Source organism: Anabas testudineus, chromosome 11 (genome assembly GCF_900324465.2).
Source record: "Anabas testudineus chromosome 11, fAnaTes1.2, whole genome shotgun sequence".
Lineage (NCBI taxonomy): Eukaryota > Metazoa > Chordata > Actinopteri > Anabantiformes > Anabantidae > Anabas > Anabas testudineus.
Window position 1 is genome coordinate 6,845,852 of NC_046620.1, and position 22,492 is coordinate 6,868,343.

Genomic DNA, 22,492 nt, shown 5'->3' on the forward strand with positions numbered 1-22,492 from the left:
GAAGAGAAAGAGAAGGTAACACCATTTGGTGACGTGTTATTTTTAGATTTGGTCCTTGTGCACTATTATGATCTGTTTTAAATAAATGCAGAGTTCAAACCTTAGATTTTTTTTAATGACCCTAAAGGAAACATTTAATTTTGAACTGAATTGTTCATCTTTTATTCTTACTACTTACTACTTCATTGTTTTAGAATAAAGTGACATTTTAAGAGTTCTTGATAGATGTGGAAATACATTTCAGTATTTCAGAAAGTTCAGAAACTTTATGGATTATTTGGCTTCTTTACTCATATCTGCTGTTATTTACTATTATTGATCTAGATGTTCAGAACAGTACTTTCTTGTTTCTTTAATGTCTGAAACTGTAAATTATCTTCTTCTAGACTCCTCTGGACCTCAGTCAGATGGAGTTGGATCAAGCAAACACAAAGACGAGGTTTAGTATGTCTCAACCTGAGCTTGACATCAGCAAGAAATTTGACATCCCTTCTCCTCCTCCTGTGGCCGCAAACAAATTGGAATCATCCTTTGCTTTACCCAGTCAATCACAGACGTCTGTCCCTATAAACACTCAGTCAGATGCATCAGAGCCTCTGACAAACAGCGCTGTTCTTTGCGATGTGCACAATAAACCCTTAAAAGCACCGATTGCTTCCATTTTCGAGCTCCAGCTGGATGATGAGGAACCACATATTCCTGTTCAGGTTAATTCATCCGAAAGAGATACCTATTTACCTTGCCCTGTGACTCAGACAGCACCTAGCCCTCCAGCAAGTCAGCTTCCGGTTGTGTCTGACACCTCAGATCACAAAGAACCATTTAAGTCTGTTTGCACCAGCTCTGGTGCACATGAGAACGCTATCCTCCAGCAGTCGTACACGAAATCAGAAAATGTTCAAACCGAATCCTACCAATGTTACATTATCATGTCATCCACCTGATGCCCCTGGCATAGCTGATAATACAACTCCAAGTGGTGAGAAAAGTGTTGGCTCCGATATTTTCAGCACTATTACAGAGTCACACCCTGCTCCGCACAAGGACGACTGTGATCTCAAAGCAGATTCTGCTACCGTCAATCAAGAATTCTCAGTTTCTCGTGTTAGGAGGTCTATTCCTGAAACTGTCAAGAGCGCCTCCATAACATCAGCTGTTAGCAGTGAAAACAGTGTCCCTCCTGTCAGTCAAGATGCAGTTTATGGAGAGTTGTATGATTCACTTTTCCCTGCAGGTTTTACTTCTGAGACGGTCTCTTCCCTCTCAAACCCTCTACCTGAAATCCACATGGAGATGAGGCATCTTAACACTAAATCAGACCCTGTCACGGCTAGAAGCCGCAATGAATGTCGCACAGAAACTAATGTCATTTACTCACACCTATCAACTTCACATGCATTTGCTGGTAACAAAAAGGACGATGATGAAAGTAGTTATACCAACAAACAAGGCGACAACACACAGGCCAACTTCAGCGAGAGAAAGGTAGTTTTCTCCAGTGAGACCTCTCAGCAAAGTTCGGTTGCTTTTGATATTCTTAAGGAGTCAGACATTCGCCGCAGAGACCCACCTTACTCTCTTAATGCAGCTTCTGAACCAGTTCGTCAAGACATTCATTATTCAGAGCTGTCCCACTCCCATTCAGAGGTGAAATCAGACAACTTTAGCCTCATTCAGGAATCTGTCAGGTCAGTCCCTGAGCTTCAAAACGCTGCTGCTCCTGTTTCTGGCTATGTAACATCCCAAGGGGCAGATACTCAAGTTACTGACTCCAAACGGAGAGTGATCCTAGTCAAAGAGCTGGTGACCGACGAGGCGAGTACTAATCTCTCTCACTGTCCCTCTCCTGTGCCCGACAAAATGAGCTCACTGCGGGATCTTGAGGTCAAGATCGAAACTCCTGGACAGATGGATGGGCACGAGGGGTTTTTAAGCCCAGCATACCTGAGCGTAGGATCAGATGATGGCAGCGCCATGGAGATTTACTACAGCGCTGAAGAGGACAATTCAGAGCAGAGCGGGGACGAAGAAATGCAGACGATAGATGAAAGAGAAGACAATTGCATGGTACATGGGCTGAAAGAGGTCCTGCTGCACGAAGAGCAAGGAGAGATTGGAGAAAGGCAGACGGGCAAACGATACGAGGGAGATTTAAGGGTGGTAATTCTTAAAATGCAGAATGAGGAAGGCCAAGTGGGCGATGAAGAAAAGACGAGCAATTTCAGTTGCCAGACTGAAGCGACGCAACAGCTAGAAGGTCAGAGGAATGAGTTTCTTCCAAGCAACGATGGAAAGAGTCAGCAGAAAGCATTAGCAACCACAGCATTGCCACAGACGAAAGAAGGGGAGGAGGGGAGAAAGGAGGAGTTACTGGCCACACCGGTTGAGCAGGTGAACACGCTGATGGTATGTAAAGTCATTCCACCCTCCGGTGAGCTGCATGGGCAGGGGGAGGGGCCAGAGGGAAACTGGACCCAGAACTTGGAAACAGAAGCCCACCCTAATGGAAAGCAGCTATTCCCAAAGCAGGAGGTACAAGATCTGACTTATAAAGACATCAGAAGGTCTGAATATATGCATGCTGCTCCCAGTAAGTCTAGACAAGAAGACGCGATCACAACCACAGTAAGAGAGGCAGAGGAAGAGCACGTTTCAGAAACTGCACACGAGAGTCAAGAAGGAAGGAAGAAAAGCAGAGAAACCGACAGCAGCACTACAACAAATGCAGTGTCGGGTAGTGCTGCTGGATTAGAGGTTGTCACAGGCTCTGCGACACAAAACGCGGAGTTGCAGTCGGATGCTACAGAGGTTGAACACAACAGGGCTCCACGGCAAAGCAAGTGGGCGGATACAATTACTCAGAGCACAGATAAATACAAGACGGTGCGAGAACAGGTGGCAGTCAAGCTGTCAGCATCGAACACAGACACACACCATCCTGATACTGAAGCTGCACAGGTGACCTCAGAAGGACATGAGCATGTGCCAGAAGCCCAAACTGACCTGGATCAGGGGTGAGTGACCAGTCTTTATTATATAAAGAGAGTCAGGAGCCTAATTATGTATTGAATGGACATGTACATTAAATAGTTCAGCTGTGTTTAATTGATAAATGTTCACATTTAGGGAGAATTTGGGAAGCATTAAGGTAAAGTGGAATATAAGGAGTTATTAGTTAAATGCTTTTAAATGAGAAAATTGTGGGTAGACATGGACAACATGTAGCTGAAGGGATGTTAAGCACAAATAACAGTGTTGATATCTTGTAAAATGCAATGTGATATTTATGTGCTACCAAGACAACAGATTGTATGTGGGTGACGTTAACTTTCTAACCTTACAGTACGGTCATCTAATAAGGCCCTGAAAAATGTGATGGTACCACATTTTATCTGATTCATAATGCCAGCCAGTGACTAAACTGGGTTATTTACCAACAGAACTGTCTACATGCCTGTGTTGAACACACCCTTTTAACTGCATCAGATGTTAAGTGAAGCTCATAATCGCTGGTAGTTTTGTCACATGCACTCGTTATGATGACCCAACTCAAACTCATTAGTCTAAGGAGCGTTTATGATGCAGATTAGAAAGATACAAGGGTACAACATTGATTCGATGGGATTAATGACACTGTCGGCTTGCAGTCTAATACAAGACACAACACTTCAAGTTCATTGGCTCCTTATGATATTTAAATGTGCCCAGGGTCTGCCAGGAGAACCTTTGTTGAGCAGAGCCACACCCCAAAACTGTGGAGCAATTAAATGATTCCCTTGTCAATCAAAAGTAAATACTTCAGTGTGGATATGCAAATATTATTTGTTGGTGGCTTCTGAAACACGAGCACTTTCTGTTTACCTTGTTTGTATCAATAAATATAAATTGAACATCTTTGGGGTTCTGCTGTTTTGCGGTGAAACCTTATTTTAAATCTCTATGAAGTTACATTTGTGATGAGAGTATTTGATCAAGTAATTATTAAAATGATTGACAGGTTTATTGATGATGCTCATTTTCCTTTGCAGAATACTTCTGTTTGAATATGACTGTTTGACATGATGGGTAAAAAAAAAAAAGTATTCTGAAGTCATGACCACACCTTGGCCTTATAATGTTTAAAAGAAAGTAGCTTTCTTTGGCACTGCAGGAAGCTGTGGTATCTCAGCTGTGGTGTAATGTTGTGTTTTCTGATGCATTTCTTCCCTTCTGGAATTTCTGATCTGTGTTAAAAGTGTCAACAGTAGCAGGCAAAGGCCCAGAGATGGTGGGAGAGATTTCTCAGAAAGACAGAATTTTCCTGGAAATGTGTGCCGCGTGATATGAGGAGTGCACATGTACCGTTATGAACAGAAACAGTACAACTACAATATGCAACTTGTGCTTAAGCTTGTGCTAGCATGTGACTCCATCCTGCAACACTAGGTGGTTCTACCACCTGCTACATTCTGCAGTGCTCTTCACAACACAGAAGCTGCAAAAGTCGATAATAAAGCAAAAATAGTTGAAATGGGTTAAAAGGGCGAGCCTCTCCTAAAAACAGTTTAAAGCAAATACCTCTGTGAGATGTCAACAGCACCTCGCCACATTAAGACAAGTTTTGATGAGTTGCATACTGTAGCTTTAATATAGTTACCACACAGGGAAAAGCATCAATCTGCTATATGTGCACCACAGTAATCCATGCATTAATATCAAATATCCAATTTATACTGTAAGATATATTAAATGCTGATCAGTTATGGTGCATTTGGTCTTAAATGTTGGTTATTGGTGTCAGTGTGATTATTTAGTCTGTCAGATTAATTGTGCTGTGCTGTAGTTGTATTGTTAAACCACGAGATGGCAGCAAAGACGGTTCTTGTACTTGAGTTGAAGGCAGGGGACCGATGACTCTGTTAGACTACCAACATGTATAAATAGAAAATGAGATAAGATCTTTGAAAATAATCCAAGGTATCTCTGCTGTACATGTTGTATGACATAAATGAGATTGTGTAGTGTAGTCAGTAGTAGTCTGAGTAGTAATGTTATATTTGGCTTTCTATTCATGCTTTAAATAGTTTTTATTTGCAAAACAGCTCCCTGTTTGGTGAGCTTGATTTCCAACAATGTGTATGTGATACTGAAATGACTTTTATTCCCAGTGATTTATTTATTTATTTATTTAGTTCTGTTTGTCTTTCTTTTTTTTTTTTTTCTTGCCATAGCGTGCCAACAAATAAGTTGTAGCCTCCCACACAGTTTCTGGTAAACGGGCACGCTGGTGTTCATTGGAAGACATATTTCAAATCATTTTATCCCCACCTGTCTTACAGGCTTTTTCCTTAGCAGAGTCATTAAGAGCAAAACTGGATGCCAGGGTTTTACAAAAGGAATGCAGCAACTAGTGCACAAAGAAAAACATTTGGAATAAAACTTGGTGAGAAGAAACTAATTTTAGTTTCTTTACAGATTTATGACAAATAAACATAAATAAAATCAGTTTCCTAGTCTTTTAAGGAGATTCAGCATCTTCCTGAAGAAGGCACAGGTGTATGCAGAAGGTTTGGTAGAATTAGATCTGAAGCCAGTTGAACCTCATGTAGTTTTCTGCCTCTGACCTTTGTCCAATATTTTCGTTCCAAGTGTGACTGGCTGTTGTCCGACAGATTACCTGAGGCACAAGTGGAATGGGAAGCATGTGGAGAGTTCCCTCTTCTGTCAGCAGAATATGCGAGACGAGGTTTAAACCACACCTCAACCATAAGCTGGTTCACTGTGAAGTTCATCTAACACTGCAACTCATCTTCATTGAACATACGAACAGAAGATCCACAACACTGTTTTAATGGCGTAGAGATGCTCATCCACACAGTGATAAACACACTCACTGTAAACATTGCAGGCATTGTTTATGTACCACGTGCAATGCTGCAATTTCCAATCCATGTCCTGCCTATTTATATACTAATGAACTGTACATTGTTTGCATGCTATCTGTCAGTCAGTCCGCCCATGTGTCTCCTGTTGTGTCATTGTGTCAGGTGTGACATAATTTGCATACTACACTGTCAAAACTACAAGGTAGATGATGATTGCTGCCAGAATTAGTGGATGTAGGCGTCGTCTGTAGTTAGAGCAACAATTTACTCCTCGCCAGTGCAGTCCCCTGCCCTGGTTCAACTTAGTTCAGTGAATCCAGTTTTATGTTTGATGCACCAAAGAAAATGTAATTAATTAATCTTAAGATCTCTTCTTAGCGTCGTTGGCTGCAGATTGAACAGTTTTTATGTGTGACTCATTCTTTGTAGTTAGGACATGTCTACAGAGACGCTCAAATCATTTTGACGTTTGACTTGAAACGACTTCTGATTCCTGCAGATCTTCCACATCTTTATGTGAATTAATGTTTGAATTACTGATCAATACTTTACTTAGAGAAGCATTTTAATTACATTAGTGCGGATGGCTGCGCTCATAGAACAGTGTTTTTGGCACCTTTTGCATTAGTGTTGGATCCACGGCTGATCTTTCACGTGTTTAAGTAATTCATCAAGGCTGACCTTTTGAAATATCCTCTTAAGTTTTATTGATTGATTGTTGCATGACCTTAAAATTGTAAGTAGTGACAGCGTCTAATGCCAAGTTTTAAAAAAAGTGAGTCACAGTGTGCATGTTTTTGTGTAGTTTGCAAAACTTTTGACCTTTTACTGGTAGCCACCCACACAGTCCATGAAAACGACACATAGGTGTGATAATCCAACCTTCATTGAACCTTAAAGTGTAAAGAGTGTATTTATAAATAAAGATATTTCCAGACTATTTTCTTTCAAACTTGGATACACACATTTACTTGATGGAGTTTTTAGTGGTGGTGTTATCAGATCATAAATGTTCATGTAAATATACAGCTTATCAGCCATACAATGAAGCCTCTCACTCAAACACAGACATTTACCAGCTCATTTCTGGATGTTGTTATCTGATCTTTGTCACCTGTGTCTGTCAACAGTCTGAAACAGGCTGAAAGGGCCCCGCAAAAGAAAAGGCACCCGTACAGTACAGTGTTTTGTTGATGTGCACATGACCAGCCAGAAGTAGAACATGCATATGTCAGAAATACAGGGACAAAATTAACAGCTGTTGCTCTTTGGATAATTGGAAATTTCAATGCAAGGATCAGGATATTCAAAGTAGCCTTAAATAATTTGCATTGTTGGTTTTACTGCACTACCTTAGTCTATGGACCTGATCACGAAGCCAGGCCCTCACTTTGTTTTTTGCTTTTGTTTTCTCTGTGTTTGCCAGATCTCTGACAGCTTCAAGTGCCTCCACAAAAGTCTTGCTTGCTTCAGATAATCAGCAGTTAAAAGAAAACCAGGAATCACTTGACAAAATGAGTCTAGGCTACAGCAGCCTGAGCACCACGCTGACCATAAAGAACTTGTGTTTTCCTAAAGAGGATGAATCCAAACATCGCATCCATAAAGTGTCCCTGGTAAATGAGGCTGACACTGCCAACGGCAGCTGTGATACAGTGGATTTTGCCCCAGTGTCAAATGGAACAGATCTCAGCCCAGATTACAAATGGAAGAATAACTTTGACATGGTTTCTCAGTATAAACCATCCAAACAAGAGGATTTCTCTTTCTCTGACAACTACTCTAGTACCTCCCACTTATCGTCTCTGTCTGCTCTCCCCGAGGCTGCAACATACAAATACCATAGCAAAACATTTTCCTCCTCCTCTTCAGAGCAACATATTGTCCTTGGTAACACGCTGAGTGACAGGACCGAAGTTTATCTGAGCCGTGAGAGTGAGCCAGCCGGAGAACTAAAAGATGGGTGGAGGAGGGGTTTAGTGGAACAGGAGGAGCCATCTGCACCTGCAGGTGGAAGAGAGGGAGAGGGAGAGGCAGAGTCGGAGAGGATAAAGTCACACTGGGACTCACAACAGCTCCCCGTGTCTTACTTCTCCTCTGCACTTCAGACCGGCCACGCCGACTGTTTGACAGAAGAAGACGACGACTCATCGCTATTTACTGGAGTGTTCAAGGCTACGTTTGTGGAGCTGGTCCCGGACCCTGCAGCTCCCCCTTCCACTCCCCCCGACTCCCCCGACGCAGACTCCTCCACCCAGTTTGACATGAATAACCTGATGGATACACTGAAGAGCATGGGTCCTTCCCAGAGGCCCAGGAGCCTGGGCCCACGTGCACCTCCTCAGCCTCTTGTTTCCTCCCTGCCTCCAATAGTTGAAGACGCTCCCAACCTTTTCTCCTCTGATTTTACTGACTCCCACACTAGTCCAACAAAAAAGATTGAAGCGACAGCCCCTGCTGAGACCCCCAATGGACTTTACACTCTGCCTGCTGACCTGGGACTGAAGAGGACCTCAGCCAGAGACACTCGTTCACCATTGGAATTGATGAAGCACAACCAACAGGTTTGTTAAGACATTCATTCATTTAAGTGAAAATGGATAAAACGTCCCACCTTAATGCATAAAGCAGGAAAATCTACATGTAGGCTCATGACATGATTATATATTACTGTTATTGTTTTGATAAATGAAATCAGATTCTCTAATTATCTTTGATTGTCCTTGTTTGCCCTAGTTACAAAAGACATATGTAATTTATTCTGTGGTTTATGTGCATTTGAAATTTGAACATATATGCAAATATGTGTGAAAGTGCTAGAAATTAGAAGAAATTTGTCATTGTATTGCAAAAAAGAACATTCAAACTCAAACATCAAACAAGTTTGTCCACATCTGAAGTTTAACAGGAAAATAGTATAAACACACTGGCTACTGATTGTTTCAAAGCTGTACTTTCATTCACCTCAGCCACATTGTAGTGTACACATATTGTTTTATTATATATATGTATTGGCACTGTATGTGAGAATATGTGGCTGAACAACTAATAACAACTAATTGTTCCACCACCCGCAGGACCAGCAGCACTCTGGAACCAGAGGCCTGACCTTGCCCCTGAGAGCATCTGCTACCAACAGTATTGTAATGAAAAACTCCTCTGACTCTTCCCCAGAGGAGTTAAAATCCCCAGTGCTCAATGGAAATGGAGTACTCCCGTCTTCCAGCTTAGGCTCTCGCCTAGACAACAGTTTACTTTTTAGAAGCTACAGGTCATCATCCACAGATCTGCCACAGGAAAATGGGAAACCCCATCGTCCACTCTTCCACACTAACTCACTACCTGAAGTAGGGCCTGCAAATGATCGTGTAAGTGCAGCGCCGAAAGAGCTCGGTGAACCTGGCACCAGGACAGACACTGCAGGGACCCGCTTTGATCGTTTCTCCTACCTGTTGAACTCCTCTTCCTCCGCATCGGGCTCCTTGACCGGAGCTGAAGATCCCAGTGCTCGTATGAGTCGGCCTCCACCACTTAGCATCAGTTCACCGCCCTCCAGCAACAGTCCCACTCGTCTCCTCAGTCCCACTGGCTCAATCGACCTCCACAGGCCGTTCGCCACCCCAGACTCCCCCCTATCTATGTTTGGCCAGACACAGGGGATTGGGATGGGGTTGGGGATGGGCGTAGGTGCAGGAACAGTTAGCACTCCCATCCTGCAGAGGAGCCTCAGCAACGAGCGCCTGGCGGGGGTGCAGCAGTCCCCATTGTTCAACAGCGTGCTTGGAGGGTCTCAGTTCCAGTGCCAAGAACCTGAGCCGGACAGGAATTTATTGATGAAATACAGAGCCTTCCCTGATGCTTATGTAAGTAAGGTATTTGTTTAGGTGATATTTAGGTAGAAGATGTGGGTTAATACAATGCACTCTCTGCTCTCCAAAGGTGCATCGAAGGATGAATTAGTAGAATAAGCATTTTATGCATAGGCCCAGTGAGAATGTGTCGTATAGCAGAGCGTTTGACGTATCCAGTTTTGGCTGTGTACTTTAAAATGGCAGCCACATCTATGTTAACATCTAATGAAAAGTCTTTTAAATACAATCTCCAAACCTCAATCTCAGATCTATTGTCCTCACTGCTATAAAAGAAAGCCCAAACAACAGGCCAACTTATAATAGGTGAGAGAGGACTTCATATGTGGTTCCTTGTGCACACATTTATTTATTTATTTTTTTTATTCGCCATTTATTTAGTTTCCTAATTCAAATATTTTTAGAGCTACGTCAGTCATTAAAGTGGAAGCGGCTTCTGAGGGTTTCACCCACCCATCTGTCAACAAAGTCATGTGTGGTCAGTCGGATCCAAACCCGTCAGACACGCAACATTTTTGCATGCATCTGAGCATCACAATATTGCACAGCAAAAGGAGGTGCGTCCAGACGTAGGGTCACACAAGTATGTACTCGTTTTCACCCTACACGCACTTGTGTGCATGTGAGGGGTTTGATTTATGACATCAAATAAATAAAAATAAGTTTTATAGGCAGGAAAGAGAACATCTAGTCAAACATGCTCACGTGACGGCACGCACACAACCTCTCTGTGTTTCACAGCTTACTGTAGACATGTAGATGACGTCTTTCACTCGTTCCTCTGTTTTACACCTTTGCAAATAATTAACACAATTCACATTAACTGTTAATCATTTAAATTGGCCACCTTTACTGCAAGTGCAGTTATACTACCACTGAAATGACCCCTGAGGGAAAGTTGGCATGTTGTGACAAGCAGCTACTCCTGCTTTTTAATTGCGTTGCTGTCTGCAGTACATTAGATTGACATTTTTGCCATGCCTACCGTGTGATACTGTGGTTTTATCTAGCCATGCAAATGCAAAAAGGAGCGTCCACTGGATACTACAGGTGTAACTCGGCATTCGTCTACAGCTGGCCTGTGTGGCTTTAATACAAGTGTTTGCACAGGACGTTTGTTCTCATTTAAACAATACTTAACAGTAGTTTGCCTTTGCAACACTCACCAGGACGGGTCTAGCAAATGGCTCCACAGCTGATCTCACCGAGTCTGCCACTGAGACTAAAACTAGCATCAGATGAGGAGCTGAGCAGTCTTTACATTAATAAATTTAACATCAGACAACGTGCTGGCTGTCATCGAGCACAGTGTGTTGGTGTCCTGCTGTGACGTGGACGTTAACAGGGATGTGTTTTATAGCTTTATCCTGCTTCCCTTCTGCAAGCTGAGGGGTGTAAAATAAATGGATAAACCGATGAGAGGTATTGCTTGTAAAATGGGTAGAGAAGAAACGTGGAGCACAAATGTGACTTCGAAGGAATTCTGGCCATGCTGCAGGACTGCTGTCTCTTTTTGCGTTGGAGGATTGCATGCTATAAACTCCTTCATGCATTCAAATCATCAGTGACACTTTTCCCAGCTGGTGGGTGTGAGACCTCTCGGTCGTTTAATCCTGGCAGAACACTCTTTACTTCAGTTTTTTTTTCTCAGTTTCGAGTAAGCTCCCCACCCATTCCAACTATCTGTCTGTTCCTGCAGAGACACAGCCACACCTTGCTTGTGTTTATCATCACATTTCTTCCCCTTGTTTGCTTGATATTTGATGAAACGGAGTTGACAGGGATAAACGAGGGAGGGTGACAAGAGTCCGACGAGGGGATGAGAAAGCGGTTGTCTGTTCGTGTTCACGTTCAAGAGTTTTAATTGGTTTTGTGCACCCGTCTTAATGCATCACATGCTCATCGTTTTGTTTTGAACATATGATTTGCTGAAGCTGCACATTCCATCTGCAGTTATTCATTTTACAGTAGAGCAGAGCGTGTGCCCAGGCCGCTGGGAGGGCAGGGAACAGATGGAGAAAGGGACTGTGTGAGTTTACAGTGGCATCAGAAAGTCTTAAAGTTTAATTCTTGCACTTTTTTTTTTTTTTCTTGTAAATGAAAATGTAAATAGAGCCTGCTCAGCTTCCAAGTGGCAGCAGCGTTTAGGGTATGATAAACTACCTGTGACCCCAGGTGTTGAAGCCAGACAGGTTACAGTACAGTGTCAATGCAGAGGAATGTAAATGTTTACTTTTTGGAGCGTGTGGATTATACAGGGTGACAGCGTGTTCGACAACATTTTTTTAGAAACTGTTCCACCCGTGCTTGTGTTAGGACATAATGACAAGTCAATCAGACAGAGAAGCAAAACTTGTATATATAAATATATCATATAATATAATATACTATGCTCTTTCTTTTTTATACGCTCTCGGTATATATCTGTAAAGAAAGGAACCTTACACCTACATGAATTCAAAGTTTTGTTATTCACATTGCAAGAACAATAGTAACTGAAAGGGAAGCTTATTTTTAATGTTGGCTCTGGAGTCGGAAACAGTTTTTTGTGTCTGTTGTGTCTGAACAGCAGCGAGTCTCTCTTTTATTTACTAGGTCAGTGCAGAACAAACGCTACAGGGCCATTCGACTCCCTGTCTCACTTTCACTGTTAATGACAAAGATGTTCTGCTGCAGTTTAGAAAAGTCTTCACAGGGTTGTCACATAAAGTCTGTTAAATTTGCTCTGCATTTAGAATATATTGTTATGTATGTAGTTTAAAATCCTTTCCTGTTAAAGTGAAGGTGGTTGGGGCACAAATGAGCACTACTGAAATAAAAGCTTCAGCAGCAGGCCCTCTTTGGTTGGTAACATGATCCAGATGATAACTTGCTCCCAGAGAAGAGTAGAAGCCAAGTGAAACCCAAGACCAAACATACACACAAACACACATCAACCTCTCTGATAAATCTATACACAATCACACAGACCTAAGTTGCTATCACATTCCGATATGCACAAGTAACCATACCTCAATCGCATGAACGAATGAATCTGTGATTTGTACAACCGGAAACTCAAAGTGAAACAGTTCATTCAGTCGTCACCGAGTGCACATGATCTTATGTGTTATCTGTGAACGTAGTACTAAAAAGAGCAATGTATTCCCACCTGTTCACCTGTCCCTGTTCATGAATTATTAATGTAAGAAAATAAATTACTAATCATATGTATTAAGAAGTTTGACATTTGTTTTCTTTGTCCGTAGCTCACAAAAGAGAAGAAACATGGGAAGCTCAATCCTCGTCCTGGAAAGGTGAGTCGTACGTGCTGCTGATACAGAACATGTCCACATTCTCGTTAGGAGGCGGTTTCTGTCACTGATAACCTTTGACCTGAAACCAGGAAGTTGTGTCATCACTATGAACACTGTGTTACTCTGTAATTTGCTGTAACACTGGTCAGATAAACAATCCAGTCCGGTCCACATTGTGATGATTGTGAGCTGTTGCTTGTCATATTACGTTTTATTGTAGTTTCATGTTAGCAACTGCAGATATTTGTGGTTACCAGAGCTGCTTAGGGTCCAACAGTATTCATTCATAGAATAGGTACAGTAAGTGGTTTATGTGAGGGGAAAATAAAGTCCTTGATACTCGACTTTTGCACAGTGTTTTTCTTTCACTAACACGTGGCCTCTTACCTAACTGCTGTTTCATAACCTCTTTTCAGTAGAACTAGCAGACTGGTTAAACCATATATACCACATAAACCAAAAACCTCCCAGGCAGCTTCTTTTGAAATGACTGAGGCCTTTAAAGTACAAGCTGACTGCATCATGTCTGCATTTTAGTCATGCAGAGGATTCTTGCGACACTAGTGTACTGAAATGAAGCTTTAATGCCTGGTTTTATTTGAAGCTCACCAGTAACATACTGTTGCGTTGTACCTTATTCATATTCTTATCCTAAGCACCTTAACTAATCCTCAGGGGAATAAGCATGACATTTCAGATTTATGCTTTGATATCAAATGGAGATTTTGTCTTTGATGATAATGGCTTCACGTTATTATTTGTCATAACAGATTCTTCAGCAGCTCTGGTTGAACTCCTGCCTGCATTACTGCTGTAGTTATTGTAATTGAAACCAGTCTATTTTATCATTACAAATACATTTTTAATATTATTAAAACTCACTCTCTAAGCACCAGGTTTCATTAGATAAGTGTCTCCCTTTGCAAAGCTGCTTACTTTTTGCTGGAAGAACTTATGTCGGCCTGTTCTGTCCAGATGTATATTTTTGACCAGCCGGGGATGTGTGGCCAGAGGATCGAAGTCCGCAGCGATGTCATCGATGCTACACCCTGGGAACTGCAGGAGACCATCTCTATCAGGGTGGTCAGAGGAGGGTGAGTGGTTGAAAAGTATACACACCAGCCATGTTTAAACAAGCGAGTTGCACCAAACTACCAGATCTTGAGTTGCTGTTTCCCAATTAAAAATAATATACACTCAGACGTAGAAATGTATGATATACTACTTGTCATCATGTGCAAACATGAACAACAAAGAAATTTAAATGAGAAACTTTGCTGACCGAGAGTCAGTTACAGGGTGTCGTTAAATGTTTCTCTTAATAATACCTGTTAATATAATTATAGCAGTAAGAAAACCTCTTGAAAAATCTGTTGTCCTCATGCCGCCGCCACATATTTGCAATTTTAGGGACATTTTTCGAGTTACAAAGCGAGACAGGATGACTCTTCCACACCTTGTTTTTCTTGAGATGTGTAATTAAGCACTGGTTTGCCAAAGAACCCGTCTCTCCGCACGTATTTGTGCAGCAACAAAACAAAACTGCTATTGATGCGACGAGGACTGTGGACATGCAAATGCCTTCACTCACACACAAGCTTAGACACACTCTCGCTTCGAAGGTGGAATGTTTTATCAAACACAGCCAACAGTTTGAACCCGTGGTAACACCGACGGTAATGTTCTGGCCCGTACACACAGCAGGCCAAATGCAAGTTTGGCTTCTTACAATGAGATAATTAAAGTGTCAGCTCACACATCCTGCACTGTACCGCTGCCAAAACTACAGCAACTGCTCTATTTAAAGTACTTAAAGTGTTAAGTAAGGGGGATTTGCATCACCTCAAGCTAAGATCTATGCTGTTTATATTGTTCAGGCAGGACCAGCAGTGAAAAGCTGTCTATTTGTTCTTCTACTGTGCTCAGGTACAATAGCAGTAAACCTGTAAAACTGCAGTACTTAAGCACTTAACAGTAGCACAAATAGAGGAAAGTCAAATAGGCAGTGGGCTCATTAATTTAAATTGCAAATAATAAATTGGTGAACTACAACCTAATAGTCATACCAGACTGTATATGACGAACATGTAGGAATTTGGATTTGAATATTTGCTTGTAACTCTTCCCCTCCCTCACTTTGTTCATTTTTGACAGATTTCTGAGTTATTGGTGCAGGAGTGTGAATCAAAACTAATTGTGCATGAACACTTTCACTTCTCTTGTACAGATGGGTGCTCTATGAAAAGCCCAACTTCAAAGGGGAGAAGATCGCCCTGGATGAAGGAGACATAGAGCTCACCTGCCCCTTCAGCCCTCCAGAGGAGCCGATGGAAAACAGCCAGAGGGATGGTGAGGAAACGAATGGAGAAACCAGCAGCGAGCAGACGGAAACCAAACCCGCCAGGAGGTTCATCATCGGATCAGTGCGAAGAGCTGTTAGAGTAAGAGACGTTCAGTTGGTTCTGTGAGATCCAGGCTGAAAAGTTCAGAGATGCTTTGTATTTCAACATGTCAATCCCTTTCTGCTCCTCCACTCAATGGCGCCATCTAGTGTCAAAAGCGAGTGTAAGCACCTGTTGCTGTGATTCGAACAAGGCTGTTAAATATCAAATATTATGAGTGATTTATTGCAGCAACCGAAAAATGGCCAAGTTAACGCGCACTAAATAATAACCAGTCTTTTATATGTTTCCAGACTTGCCCTCTGCAATAGTAGCTGAATCTAAAAACACAATTCTTAATGTCGCAAAATCCTTTAGGGCTGCAGCTAAACCAAAGCTTGTCTTATGTATTAATGCAATGCAATCTACTAAGAGAGGTTTTGTTCACCTTTGGATAATGGGATGTATCTGTGACTCAGAATTTCACCGAAACTGCTGCTGTACGTGTTTTCTTTGGGGTTTTTGGTTTCTTTAAGTTTAGAATTACAAGCTGATATTTCTTTTGCCACACAAATTAAAGGGTGATCTCTGTTCTCCCTCAGGACTACAGTGTCCCTGAAATCTGCCTTTTCCCAGAGGAGAATGCAGAAGGGAAGAAGGTCATCTTCAGAGACACCTCTGATGATGCCAGGATTTTTGGCTTCCCCATCAAGGCCAACTCCATCATCATTAATGCTGGGCTGTGAGTTGTAAACTATGATTTAAAATAAAAATAAAAGTTGTAAAATGAGTAAGCAGATTGAAGTTGCTTTTGTTTTCATTCACATTTTGTTTTCTACTCTTCAGATGGCTTGTATTTGCCCAGCCCTTTTTTCAGGGTGACCCACGTGTCTTGGAGGTCGGGGGATACCCCAACCCTGCATCCTGGGGAGTGGAACAGCCCTATGTGGGGTCTGTGCATCCGCTCAAAATTGTAAGTGCTACTGGTGGTGTTAATCTTGTGGCCGATTGGTGCATATTTCCTGATTGTTTGCACTTAATTTATTTGATTTATTTGTGTTTTGCCACCAAGGGTGTCCCAAGGGTGGAAAATATGGGTGAACCACAGGTAAGAATATTGAATATATAATAAAATATTAACTGTTTATTCAAAAACATTGAAATTTTATGACACCTAGTGAAACTTAAAAGATTTCAGGGCATCATGATTGTTCTTGGTCTGCAGATGGTGATCTACGAGAAGCCTTACTTTACTGGGAAATCGAGGACCATCACCACAAACATGAGAGATTTCATGACCCGAATAGACAGGCAGCAGACTGTCTTTATGTACAACATTGGTTCACTGAAAGTACTGGGAGGAATGTAAGTGGCTCTATTGTGTGTATATCTTGAAAAACATCAAGCCAATAATCAGCATCTCTCTGGTTAAAAGATATGTGATTTAACCCTTTGCGTGTCTCCATTAATGCACAGCTGGGTAGGCTACGAGAAAGAGGGCTACCGAGGCCACCAGTACCTGCTGGAGGAGGGAGAGTACCATGATTGGAGGGTGTGGGGAGGATGTAACTCAGAGCTGCGCTCCGTTAGAGTTATAAGAGCAGTAAGTCGATGTTATTATGTGTGAATAAGTGGTTTTTTTTTTATACAATTCTATATGAATTCTGTTGTGATTTAGCGCTATGCAAATAAAATTAAATTGAATAAGAAATACTGCAAATGTTTCTGAATCCTCCATCTCTGAGTACAGAAAAATGCGCCCTTCTCATTTATTGCATCAACTGCAAGTATTTTGGCTGCACACGTTTCCACCACATACAGCTTTGTTTCTTTATTTGGCTTATACAGGCCTGCTGGTATATTTACTGTTACATTAGCTAATTTTATGACCTACATCATTAAGGTCTTATCTAATCTGAAGCGTGACTTTGCACTGCACTGTAAGAGCCACAGGTGCAGATGTCTTTCAAGACTGGATCAGAATGACGCCAGGACGTCTGAGCTGTAGTCCTAATTCAGATTCATTAATACAGTGCAAAAATAATGTAAATGCTTTATGCTGCTAATGATAATTGCTGTTGAAGATGCTGTTAAAATATGGGTTTTGCTCTTCTGTAGGACCTCACTGACCCCCTGATGGTGATGATTGAACAGCCAGAAGAGGAACGGGACTTGCAGGAGGAAAAGAACTTTGAGGTGACCGAGGCCATTCCTGATGTGGAGCTATTTGGGTACAAAACCTCCACCTGCTCCATCCAAGTAATCAGTGGCGCGTAAGTTGGCGGACGCTACATTCGCTGCTCTCGTTACATCGTTAATTGCAGGGGGTAATGTGAAAGAATAACCAGGTAATTGTTCCCTTTCAGATGGGTTGCCTACTCTGATGTGGACTTCTCTGGGAACCAGTACATATTGGAGAAGGGTTTCTACAGTAACTGTGCTGACTGGGGCTCAGAGGACAATCGCATCTGCTCAGTCCAACCCATCCTGCTGGTGAGGACCGCAGACATAAATCTCTCAGCGACATTTGAATAGTGAATTATTGTTTTAAGTAACTCTCGCATTTGTTTGTTTTTAGGCTCCTGATGACAACTCAAGGAGCAGGAATGAGGTAAATCCTTTGGCTTGAGATAGTTTTATGCTCTTTAACCTCAACTCACATTGTCTCTTATAGTTGACATCTAATTACTAGTGCATCCACTGTGCAAGGCCTGCTACTTACTTACTTATAGCCAAGAAACCTCCTAAGTCAAGGACACCTTATACATTACAGTTGCATGTTTAATAATACAGACTTTAAGACTCTACTTGTGTTCATTTGATTTTCAGATAATACTATTCTCTGAGCCAGACTTCCAGGGCAATTGTCACGTCTTTGACCGCAACCAGGAAGCAGTGCCAGAAAATTTACTGACCAAGTCCTGCCGAGTGATGGGGGGAAGGTAAGGAACCATTACCGAACCATTACAAGATGCAGAGGAGACAGAAAACAACAGGGCATGCCGATGAAATAGAAAGTACAGTAATAGATAGAGGATTAAATAACAAAGTAAATGTAAATGATGAAGTAAAAAAGATACTTACAAGATAGGGAAAGATTTAAAAAGCCTTCCTGTTCTGGGTCAATTGAACAAAACAAAATAATTAATAATAGTTTTTCTCTAATGTTTCAGCTGGGTGCTCTATGAAGATAAAGAATACTCTGGAAACTTGTATGTCTTATCTGAAGGAGAGTACCCCAACTTGACTAGTATGGGATGCCCACCGGGTTGCACCCTTCGTTCTGTAAAGATCATACCAATGGTGAGAAAGCTGTCACGACTTGTGAGAAATGCTCTGTATTCTCTTCTTTTGTCTGGCCCTGAGCATCCACCTCTCCTCCGTCTAGACTCTCTCAGTTCCATCCATCTCTCTGTTTGGCCTCGAGTGTCTGGAGGGCAGAGAGATCACCGCAGACACGGAGATAATCAGCATGGTTGAAGAGGGATTTAACAACCACGTCCTCTCCGTCAAAGTCAACAGTGGCTAGTAAGTGTTTGCTTTTCTGTGCTACACGTTGAGATTGTTTAAACATGTGCTGTTTGCATGTTTACAGTGTATTTGCATGGATGCATGTCATAGCGTAGCTTCCTGGTTTTGCTTATGAACTGCAGCTCTTCAGTTTTTTTATTAAGTAAAGCAGTTAAGAGAAGCTGCATGGATTTGATATAACTTTTAAAATGACTTGTCAGCTGATTCACTGGGCAGTTAAATTAAACCATACCAACACGGATGTTCTCTGTGTTTCCGTATGCTGTGAGATAGTCAAGCCACAAAACCCCACTTAACTGTGTCTCTCTCTGTCTTTGCAGTTGGGTGATATGTGAACACAGCAACTACAGGGGGCGCCAGTTCCTATTAGAACCAATTGAAATTACCAACTGGCCGAAGTATAGCTCACTAGATACCATCGGTTCAATGTACCCAGTCAGACAGGTTTGTTAACAACATGCATTTGAAAACTCTTTTTCTAACAACATAGCCACAAAATGCTCCCCTTTATTTATTGTATTACTGGGCACAATTTGTGCGTGCAGCGCAGTAGTTAGCAGTGGAAATTCTCCTCCTCCTCCACCTTAGAAGTTCGAACATTAACAAAAGCTGCACCCAGCCCCATTGAGATCCTTAAAAAGAACAATGTGTTGGTAGAACAGTGAAGGAGTATCAGTGTCACACTTTTATAGCATCTCCAGAGTCAGAAGTGACATCAGGACTAGATAGGTTTTCCATGATACTCTCCTTCTTTAAGGGGCTGAAATGTTTAAAAATATACTTTATTTACGTGGTGTTTGTAAATGTGCTTATATTTGCATAGGGATTAAAAAAATTCAAAGCTCTACTGCATAACGGCCAGATATTTGTGTATATTTTTGCTTTCTGCAGAAGCGCCACTTTTTCCGCATCAAGAACAAAGAGAGAGGTCATTTCATGTCCATCCAGGGCGGCGTGGAGGAGATGAAATCCGGGCGTGTGGTGGTGACACCAGAGGTGGAGCCCATGAGTGACATCTGGTTCTATCAGGATGGCTTAATCAAAAACAAGGTAGCGTGATTAAAAAGATAGCAGCAACTTTTGGACCTGAACTGAATGTTTCAAGTCATCTGAGCTGGTCTGATCATGTATTCTGTGTGTGTTTTCTGTAGTTGTCCCAAACCATGTGCCTTCAGGTGATGGGAAATGTAGAACCAGGAAACAAGGTGGCTCTGTGGACAGAGACTCGGCAACCTATCCTGACCTGGGCAGCCCAGATGGAAGGCCTCATCGCTTGTATTACGTTCCCCGGCTTGGTCCTGGACGTGAAAGGTATGAACACAGGAAGTCAATGTATAGTATAGACAATGGTACATGCCAGTTTTTTGTAGATGATCATTATAATGCTGCCATAATTACTATAATTAATGTTTTTAAACCAGAGTTTTTTTGTGTTTAGGTGGCAAAGGTTATGACAAGGACCATGTGGTGATAATGTCGGAGAGTGAGGAGAGGCCAAGCCAACAGTGGGAGATAGAGTTGTTATAAAAACCTCAGGTTATTCTTGACAATACTTCCGTTTATCATCAGCTCTATGATCCGTAAAATTAGCACGGACGTTGTCACAGTAAACATGCAGTTAAGTAATTCCTAAGAAGCTGTATATTACAGAGCTTTTCCCCATATGTCGCCAATGGTTTTCTACAAGGACGACAATAAAGAAAACTGTAAGTGCCCGACCTGCTACAATGAGTGGTGTGAGCACATAGCATAGTGAAGATGGGGTTTCACCTATTCTATGACTTTGACCTTTATCTGATCATTTGACCACAATTTGAGTATTCAAACTAGCATGTCCCTGTTTGTTTGGTACCAGGCTCATGCAAATGTCCTGTTTGTGGAAGTACTTTTATACCTTTGTTTACTAAAAAGCAAAGCAGTTTCCTAGAGTGAACACCAAGTGGCTATTAAAACTATAAATATATAGTTGATTTATTAAGCCAAAATATATATATATATTTTTAAATATGTGTATCCTCATTGTTTTGTGGGAAATGTTGCAGTGCAGTGAATTGGATTACATTTAAGGTTTCTATCAGGTTACTTCTTTTTCTTGTGCTTTAGTTGTGATACGTCAAATTGTTACCTGACAATGTGCTGTCTGCATCAACTGCAACAACTATGTTTGATACAAAAGATTTAACTAAAGTGTTACGTGGGGCGGGGCGGGGGTTGAAAAAATATATAATATAAACACTGTTAAATAATAAAATAAAAAAATAAACTTTGTTAAATAAATCCAAGCTGATTGATTGTGGTTATATATTTTTTTCTTTTTAAACTGTTGAGTGAGAAGTTGTCTGACCATCATTTCATTCTGGCTTGAATTATCTTTAACAATTTTCATCAGTCGTGTACGTGAACTATTCACCCTGCTTTTACTTCATTTACAATTCCACTCCTTTTATACATCTGTTTATTTTAATTTTTGCCTGTTTGAACTCTGAGTGAATGTCACTGTAATTATTTTGCATTTCTATGTACTAAGAAAAACACAACATGCAAAACGGTAGTTTATGTCTATTTAAATTAACTGTATCTTTAGACTCTGTCTGTCCTTGTATATTTTTAATACCAGATTTCTACATTGGTGTGTATTGTAAGTGTAAAGTGGGTGATAACACACTCACTGCAGCACTGAAGTGGTTACAATTCAATTAACACATTTTCAGTTGCTTTTACATACATCAACCGCTTTCATTTCTTACTATTCAAATGAACATTTAAATGTCCTCATCACGTCTTTAAGCAGTGACACTTCAACATCTTTCAGTGCTTAAACTTTCTTTTAGCACTTGAATTTTGACAGCTATTCAAGCTTCTTTTAGTATTTGCTTTTGACTCCTTTCACCATTTCACTGCAAAGGTTCATGCTGCCAAAGCTAAAAGGGCTTATTGGAAATTAGCATTGTCTCAGATCTTGTTGTGTTCTGCAGATGAACGGCAGTTGATCAGCACAGGGGACTGGGCAGATTAAAACTAGAATGGGATATATTGGTGCAGTTGTCTCAGTAGCTAGCTGTGTGTTTCCTGTTAGAAATAATTGTATGAACAAATAAATGCATGTTGTTTGTTTTATTTTGGTGGTGTGTGCTTTCTCTCACTTTCCCTCTTTCTTGACTGAGGAAAAAGGGTGGAGAGTGTCAGATTGTTATCTCAGACGGTCTCAAATGGAGGTACTGAAGAGCCTCCTTTGTTATCTTTCGTGACGCAATGCACCTTTAATGTTTATGAACCATTGAGCTATGATGGTATTCATGATCACATCAGTCTTGGGAAGATCACTTACTGTAAAACCAAGGTTCACATACTTAGACAAGTTGTCTGATGGGTTTGTCGATCATATGCAGAAATTCATAAAATTGTAAAGCTCTAACTTCCATTCTAAGTATTATTAATTGTGTGGCCAAAAATCTATGCTGTGGTCTGCTCGGGCAGTTACCGTGAAGTTGACCAACTCTAACCAACTGGACAAATTAGTCAGGAGGGCTGGCTTTGTTCCGAGTGTGGAG

The 22,492-nt window shown here is 41.4% G+C and overlaps 1 protein-coding gene across 1 annotated transcript; it reads left to right on the plus strand.

Moving 5' to 3' along the window:
- Positions 1 to 762: 762 nt before the first annotated feature.
- Positions 763 to 21,179, plus strand: crybg2 (crystallin beta-gamma domain containing 2). The gene is made up of 21 exons (XM_026348527.1): positions 763 to 3,014; positions 7,291 to 8,428; positions 8,942 to 9,727; positions 12,982 to 13,029; positions 14,005 to 14,123; positions 15,257 to 15,470; positions 16,013 to 16,152; positions 16,257 to 16,383; positions 16,483 to 16,518; positions 16,636 to 16,775; positions 16,887 to 17,013; positions 17,529 to 17,683; positions 17,777 to 17,903; positions 17,989 to 18,021; positions 18,240 to 18,352; positions 18,584 to 18,713; positions 18,799 to 18,938; positions 19,262 to 19,385; positions 19,833 to 19,991; positions 20,093 to 20,252; positions 20,380 to 21,179. Exons 1-21 carry the CDS (start codon positions 853 to 855, stop codon positions 20,466 to 20,468), a joined length of 6,267 nt encoding a protein of 2,088 aa, XP_026204312.1. The 5' UTR covers positions 763 to 852; the 3' UTR covers positions 20,469 to 21,179.
- The last annotated feature ends 1,313 nt before the right edge of the window (positions 21,180 to 22,492 follow it).

What these genes read in the sequence shown, in the direction of transcription:
- crybg2 (XM_026348527.1), top strand. Translation starts at nt 853, where the DNA reads ATGAGAACGCTATCCTCCAGCAGTCGTACACGAAATCAGAAAATGTTC. An exon ending in ACTCAAGGAGCAGGAATGAG is followed by an intron (nt 18,022 to 18,239) that starts GTAAATCCTTTG and finishes TTTGATTTTCAG; the next exon opens with ATAATACTATTCTCTGAGCC. An exon ending in TGCCGAGTGATGGGGGGAAG is followed by an intron (nt 18,353 to 18,583) that starts GTAAGGAACCAT and finishes CTAATGTTTCAG; the next exon opens with CTGGGTGCTCTATGAAGATA.